The following is an 8,015-nucleotide window of genomic DNA, read 5'->3' as shown; positions in this document are numbered from 1 at the left end:
TTGGTTAAGGGTTTTAATATAAGTTATTAATTATAATAATAATAATAATAAAATATTATTTATTATTATAATGAACACTTAAATAGGTATTTTCCCCAAGACGCGCCGTCGCAATGAAGCGAACGTCCTCCTTAAGCAAAATCGACTTTCCGGACGCGTCGGCGCAGTCTGTTTCGTCATCCGGAGTCGTCCGGACCGATCGGGCTAAAAACGCGTCGTGGTCCGAATCCTACGAAAATTTCGGCTCAAATTTGATTAAACAGGACGGCGGAGAGCGCAGCGGCGCCAAATCAATGAGTAGAATCAATCCTAAGGCCGCCAGTCCTATAGGAATGCTCCCTGAGTTCATTCGGAGTAGCCTTACCTGCTAAGCAATAGCGGTCAAGACTACTATATGGAACGTCAAGTCGAGCGAAGAAAAATCCAGAATTGCTAACGGGGAGGGCTCCTTCACTAGTTTTTTAGGAGTAGTCGACAGAAAGGTCTTACGGCTATATCCTAGGCTACTAAGGAGGGGAAAACTACACCTCGACCTAAAGCGAGGTCAACAAGAGTATATATATTGCTTTTTACAGAGATTTTAGGACAATTTTTGCTATGTTATACTTTCAGTTTTCTTGTCTGGAGAGTTTTGCTTTCTAGGGTTGCATCCGAGGAGGTGGTGGTGCTCCGACTGTATTCTCCTTCAAGATCGTGTTGTATCCTTCCTTTTTACCATCTCCACTCTTCCTCCCCCTCCCCCTCCAGCAGCCACTGGTCTTCCTATCTTTCATCCCTGCTCTTTCCCCAACTGCTTACTCTTACGGTAAGCTGGGACGCCACCCCTGCCTTCAACCACCCTGCCCCTACAGTCCAATATTGCTGTCTCCCCTCCTTAGATTTCGTACCTGCCCCCATTACCGTTGTTCTGCCGCAAAACTTGTTGTCCAACCCTCCATCCTTTCTGTCCCTACAGTTCTGCACCTTTCCTACGCGGCCCCTAGCATTTCTTTGCTGCCCCACTCCTGCCAACTAACCCGACTCACCCTAACCAACCTCCATCGCCCTTTGAATTTACCTTAGAGGTGTTTGCTTGTGTCCTCCTATGTTTTGTATTTTTTATCTTTTATTTTTTGTTGTAGAGTCATCGTTGTAATCGATTTCAATTTCAAGAATAATATTTGTGTTTCTTTTGGGCTTTGGCTTCCTCCTTCGGTATCATTTGCTCCATCTGACTCTCAAGAGAGTCGAGTGATTATAGAGTGTTCCGAGTGGGAGCTGGTTGTACTGTAGCAGATTCAGATGTCGTAGTGTTACCCTTGGCAGAGGAGGATTTGGCTGAAGGTTTGTATGCCGGTTTCCCGTAGAGTTTCCAACACTTGTCACTGAGTATGATTGAATTTGTGACAATAATCATAGGTGGTGCTAGTGACTCGATGTGTCATGGACGAGTGTTGAGTACTATTTGTGACTAAGACAAATGATTTAATTGAAGTGGACGTGCCTAGCATGACAAGTCTCCGACTCTCTTTGCATCGAATTTGTGTGAATGCAACACGAGCTGAAGGAAGGGGATCCCGACCAAGGATACAACCCAGACTTCATCATAACCTTTGTTAAGGCCTGCCAGAAATGACATGCGATCTTTTCCTACAATTTTTTGAAAGAGGGAAGATCTACCAGAGATTCACATGTAGTTGTAGTAGAGATCAAATTCCATTCATATGGCGACCAAGTCATTGTATTACCGGGTCACTGTCTTTGATCCCTGCTTCGCCTCGCAGATCTTCTTGGAAACTGGTTGGAGTTCTGTAAATCTGTGTAGGTATCCCGAACTACAGTTCATAGGGCATTGACAACACAAAGAAACATATATGAACGACCAATTGCGGTTTCCATGGAGTCAAGCAGCCACGACATGACCATAGAATTCTTCACTTCCCACGCTTTATACGTTGGGTCAGTTTTAAGAGATTCATGAATCATACCTGTGAGATATTTCCTGTGTCCTTTGAAGAACAAGAACGTAACTTGATACCATTGGAGAAAATTAGAAACATTCAGTTCACGGGTGATGATTAGAAAGTTCATGCGATTTCTGGTTCTTTGGTCTGCGGAGGGATTGAGATTAGTGACCAGGGAGAACGAACCTGCTGGAGAAAAGATCAAGCGGCTGGAAATGTTTGCCAGCATGCCCAACGACAATCTGCAAGGAGGCAGTGCGACAATTAGGTGACTGGAGGCTTATAAAGAGGTCGGCGGTGCGTCTGGCGGCAGGAAGGCAAGCCCAATGGCAATTTGCAGGAAAGTGGTGCGACATTCAGGCGACTAAAGGCCCGTGGAGAGGCTGGCGGTTAGTTTGGCAATAGGAAGAAACACAAAGAGGACTTGTAGTTGGTCGGCGGTCGAAATCCTACTGGGAATGACTTGTAGGTGGCCGACGGCTTGGGTAGAGGCTCTTGTGTTAAAACCATGACTCTGATACCATGTTAACTTTTGAGAATTGAGCTTCATACTTTCATTAACAGGAGAAATTGTATAAATACACTTTATAAGACTCAAATAAAAGGAAAGACCAAATAAAGGAAAGACATAAATTCAAAAAATAGAACACATAGGAAATACATAAATATGGAAATGGAAGCTAATAAAGAATAATAATAACTGCAACAGAAATAATAATTATAATAAAAAATATTTTATTCGCTTCAAGGAATTGAAAAAATGGGCATGCTAAATGGCAATAAACCAACAAATCCTATTCACAAACTTAGAAAAGTTGGGAAGAATGTTACCGTTGATAAGGAGATGTATCAATTCTGGTGTGAAGGCTCATCTATCTCTCTGACACAAGGTCATATACTACTTATATTATTAGTTTGACTAACTAATTTATGCATAGTCTAGTAAACATTTACATGTAGGGTGTAAATTGAGTATTTTAATATTACGAAGGTACACTAGACAAGGGAATTTTGCATAAAAGATGCACATGGTTAGTTTTTGAGGTGCATACAAAATATTGTTTATGCCAGGTCTATCGTAGATAAAAGTTAATCTTTGGATATTACACTTTTCTTGATGGGTACTTTATAACATACATAAGTAAGAAGCAAATTGTGTTGGAAAGATGAAAAATTAAAATAGAGTTTTGAGCAATGATTTAGGGTATTTGTGAACTATTGTGGTTTAAATTCCTTCCAGAGAATTTGAAGATCAGCTAGACAACCTTCTGCAACTTTATTTCAACAATAAATTTGCAATTGATATAGTTCATAGTTTAGTGGAATGCTATCGAACGATGCATATAGAGTTTGCCCGACACTTTTTTAAAGAAAGCTATACATTGGTGGCTTAATTTGTACACCCTATATATTTATTGATTGATAATTTGTGGATTTGTTTTTCATGGGATAACAAAATAGTGTTTCAAACATTGTCTAGGAATGGAAAACATGTATTCACTGGCTTGAAGTTGAGTGTTGGAACTCATAGATTCATGTCTATTAAGGGTTCCAAAATCTTGCAAATTCTTGCCAAGGAAGAAATTAGGATCCCGTGAAATTATGCTTAGGAAGGAGTTCAAGATTGTTTTCTGGATTAGGAAATCTAATTGGAGGGTAGTTGCCCGTTATCTTGTTAGACCAATGTAAATATTGGTTTGTATCGAATACATTGAATGAACATGATTTTTTGTATTCTTCACACATTAGCATTTCCTTGCTTTATTTTTTAAAATATTCACACCCATATTAATGCATGTTCTATTTTTTAATTATTCTTTCTTACACTCATCAACATTATATATTTTTTTTAATATTCTACCTTTTTTAAAGCATGCTGATTATGAAATTCTTATTTTTAATTACTTTTGCTAACTTTAAGTGCTTCGTAGTTCAACTCGTGCCAGGTACTGAGGTTGCCGTCAGACCAAAAAGTCGGAAGAATAGAGTTGGTGCTTGTACAGAGGGACAAAGTTACAGTTCAGAACAAAAGGAGACAAAGGCCATTTTGCGTGTTCAAGCTTCAAAGGGGAAGCATGTGCATAAATTAGTGTTTGGAGATGTTGAGTTGGGCGTGGTGCTCACTTCTGCTGTTTTCATACACCCAGAGACAGCTGGAAAGCTATCATTTGATAATCTTCAGTTGGTTGTTATCGAGCCTAGATTGTCACATCGTAAGACTATTAAAAGTTTAAAAGATGCCACACAGGGAAAAGTAAACAATTCTGCCAATAGTGACGGGAATAGTGGGGGTTCATCAATTAATATAAGAAGAGCCCGACAGACAATTCTTCGAATTTTGTATTCTGATACAGTGGTCATAGGGCATGTGATGCTTCCAAAGGCTGTCCGTCTTTTCCTAAGAGCTGGTGCACATTCATGTAAGAGTGATGAATTTTCATTTTCGTTATCTTGTTAATTTTAACATGCACCTTTTGAATTAACATGACGTATTAACACTGCAATAGCATTATATGTGAAATATGTATTAGCTCATTCCTCTGGGTATAATGGATTGCTTTTTATGTTTTAATTGTTACGTATAGTTTGAGAGTTCGAAATATGGAAATGGAAGTCTAGTTCTCTCTAGATTGCACATTGGCTGGAGCCTTATATCAATCTAAATTTGCTTATTTTGTAGTAGATATGGACAATTAATAAGTTTTTACACTGTTTTTTATCCTAAGTCCCATTTTTGTGATGATTGAGCTGATTTTACTAGCATTCTTTTTCCACTGGACTTCTGTCATGTGCAACTGCTATTTTGAGAGTAAAAGGAAAACCTTCTTAGAAAAAAAAAGAGGAAAAAGTAGTAGTGTCATACAATTACTCATCACCGAATCATTCTAACAGGTTGAGTACTTAGTTCTAGAGTGAAGAAAACTGCTTAAATGAGCCATTACAGATGCGGCAGGATTGTTATCGTGATGTCTTCTACTTAATATATAGATTAAAGGGCATTTTAGGCATCATTATTTATGTTTTGTGCTTTGGAACTTCTATGTTATTTCATATAAATTTAGCTGGTAATGGTTACATAGGTGACTATTGATTTTTCAGTCTTTCATGTTCTAAGAAACTTTGGTTAAGTTCTTTTTGATAGGGGTGTGCATAAAGAAATATTCTAATAATCCATTGAAGGATGTCTCTTTGTTGACCCTTTCACCTTGCCGGTTCAAGCAATCTGAAAAGAATGACAGCATTGATAAGGATGAGTTAAACACACTCGTGAGTAGCCAAAATGTTGACAGAAATAGCACATCTACTGGGCCATATTCCTTGACGAATATGAAGGTTGCTGATTGGGGACAACATGAAAATTTTCTTGAATCTCTATTTGACAAAGTTTGTGTGAATGGAGATAAAAGAAGTGTCTCAAGTCTGGATAACAAATGGGATCAGAAGTTTCTTATTCAGTCATGGTTTATTGGACAGCTAAAAGAACTTGCATTACATACTAGCCAAATGGAGCTTACGTCAATTATTTTGCCAAAAGAAACCATAATTCATTTTGAAATCTCAAATCAGGACTTGGGATCCAAATTAACGAAAAGGTTGTTTTCTGAGGAACACTTGGAAAAGCAAAGTGATCAGTGTACATTTGAGCTTCTGTACGTTTTAGCTGCAACATTTGGTGAATCCTGTCATGATGAACTGAAACAGAGTTATGAGCTTGCTTTGAATCCTGGAAACAAAGATGTTCGTGGCATAAATGATCTGGAACTAATATCTGAAAAGCTCAAGTTTGGAGATCCTCTTCATCTTGATTCTGTTGTGGAAGGTGGATTTGGCAGAAAGTTGAATTTAACCTTGTCTTTTTTGAGTTGGTTGGAGAAAGCTGCAACTGACGCCATTAATAGTAGGTATCTCTTTCACTTAATGTCTGCTTTTGTATCTGGTTTACTTTAAGAGCTTGTAATCTTAAATATTTTGTAATGCCCACAGGATTGTTAGTTCTATTGTCTCCGTCTTCTCTAAAATTAATGAACAATTTTAATATACCCCTCCCAGGGCATGTGCTTATTTATGGACCTCCAGTAAGTTTTTCTTTTATAATTTATTTTATGTGAATTTCCTTATCCATTTTATTCTGATTTCATTAGTTTATTTATTTAGCTTATAAATCATTTGTCTTATGGTATTCTTATCTAAAGAAACAGTTAATATTTATACATGACGTCTGGTGGATTGTATTTTGTCTTCTTTGTTGAGCACTGTGGCGTCATCCTTAAATTTTTGAAAGCCTTTTCATTTGACACCTGATTGTATTTTTGGCATACATGTGGTTCATTAAACAAATCGGCTTTAAAGAGGTTGCTTGAGCTTTTAAAGCTTAATTGGCGCTTTTCCTGATGGACAATGTACAAGGACTGTAGAACTTCTGTTTATTTATTTATTTATTCTTATAGTTTCTAGGATTATGAAGTACATTACATGTTCTTCCAAAAGTGTGAAGTTATGTTAGCTCTGTAGACTATACATAATTGATAGGCTTTAGCATTTGATATGTTATTTTTTAAATTAAGAGTCGTCAGCGATATTAGAGCTGTTTGGTTAATATGAAGAAGATGCTTAAAACTATGGTGATACCGTTCTTGTAGAAGGTGTTTGGGAAGCGATTTTAGCGGGGGATGGTTGTGAAGTGGCAAGGGAATGATAACATGTGATGGCGTTTAGAAGGCGTAAGATGTTTAATTTGTTGTTGGACAACAGATTCGGCGTCAAGCAACGACTGTTCCGGCTGAAAATGGCTAGGTGGATGACGAAATGATGTTATACAGAGGTCGAGGAGGTTCCATCACCTATTCCTTAGCAATATACAAATACACCACTTGCAGAAGAAAATGACACAACACTTTGAAGAGTATAAAACAAAGAATGTCTCTCTAAACAATAACAAAAAGTCCTCCTAAATAGAAGAAACAAATATATAAATAGTTTGTTGCTAGAAAAAACCCTAATTATAAGAAAATAAATAGGAAATAAACTAGAAAAAGGCAAAAGTTCATGTGAATTTGATAGTGGGATGATAATTCCTCGTTCTCCTATACCACGTTCACGGTATTGACATTTCCGCAATAGAAGGAATCGCATAGGATCAATTCCACTTGCGAAATCCCAAAATTGCGGATATCTCGCGATTAGAATCATAAGGTAGGCAAAACTCACATGAACGCGTTGTCTCGCAGAAATGAGTTTGTGGATTCTTTTGCGGGATGCTCCTGCGTCATGCACCCTAGCTAGGAGAGGCTTCTCCTTCTTCTCTTGAGGTTTTGGGTATCAATCTACCACCATCTTAACAAAGCTATTATCTCGCTTGCCTGAGGCAGCTTCACTATAAAATTTCTGCTCACGACCATTCCATGTAACTCTAAGAAACATATTTTATTCCAAATACTGTCTTGATAGAATAAGTAATCTTTTTTTTGACATAATTAGAGTTGAAATTGCACATAAATGAATATTCTTATGAACCAAGCCTCGAGCCATTAAATATGGAACATAATTTTATCCCTCGTACTTGGCTGGGCGCATCAGATAAACAAGTCTGACTGGAGGAATCAACTTTGGAATAAAATCTATGACATGCTAAACCACTCCCATTGAACAACCACCCAAGAGATAAAATGTCGGTCAGGATATCCAACAACTTCTTCGACAAGGGTTGCCCCTTTTTTGGTATTGAGTCCTCGAACCCATTATCTTCTTGGACAATTGATGTTAATCATTTTGGAGTCTCTCTCACGGGCTTAGCTTGAATCACTAACATCTTTCTCTTATTAGCTGGAAGCTAATACTCTTTTTTGTCATCACCTTCTTCAGTGTCTCTTGTGCCATTTTCATTTCATCAACTACTCCCCGCTCAATGAAGGAGATCGCCCTTCTATTTGGACATGCAATATGCCTAAAGCTATGCACTTCAGACACTTTTTTGCCGTGAAAAATTTAGGAGTGCTTATGGTTTCCATTTTCTATGCTCTAAATTGGTTTTTTCTTAGGCTTGGTCGGCTGGGATGTTCCATTGCGTGTACT

At 37.9% G+C, this 8,015-nt stretch overlaps 1 protein-coding gene across 3 annotated transcripts in view; it reads left to right on the top strand.

The window, feature by feature from the left end:
* Nucleotides 1-8,015, top strand: part of LOC110028741 (peroxisome biogenesis protein 1) — a 61,789-nt gene that overhangs the window by 11,958 nt on the left and 41,816 nt on the right. For all 3 annotated transcript variants that reach the window (XR_002294452.1, XM_020730718.1, XM_020730719.1), the window contains exons 4-6: nt 3,875-4,363; nt 5,086-5,841; nt 5,928-6,019. Coding sequence is in view for 2 of the 3 variants with exons in the window: in XM_020730718.1 (XP_020586377.1) it covers nt 3,875-4,363; nt 5,086-5,841; nt 5,928-6,019 (1,337 nt within the window). In the remaining variant the exon portion in view is untranslated. The remainder of the gene's footprint in view (nt 1-3,874; nt 4,364-5,085; nt 5,842-5,927; nt 6,020-8,015) is intronic.

The sequence above is a fragment of the Phalaenopsis equestris genome, unplaced genomic scaffold (assembly GCF_001263595.1).
Source record: "Phalaenopsis equestris unplaced genomic scaffold, ASM126359v1 Scaffold000522, whole genome shotgun sequence".
NCBI classification, from domain to species: domain Eukaryota; kingdom Viridiplantae; phylum Streptophyta; class Magnoliopsida; order Asparagales; family Orchidaceae; genus Phalaenopsis; species Phalaenopsis equestris.
The sequence above is the reverse complement of the archived record's forward strand: the minus strand, read 5'-3'. Positions and strand labels throughout refer to the sequence as shown.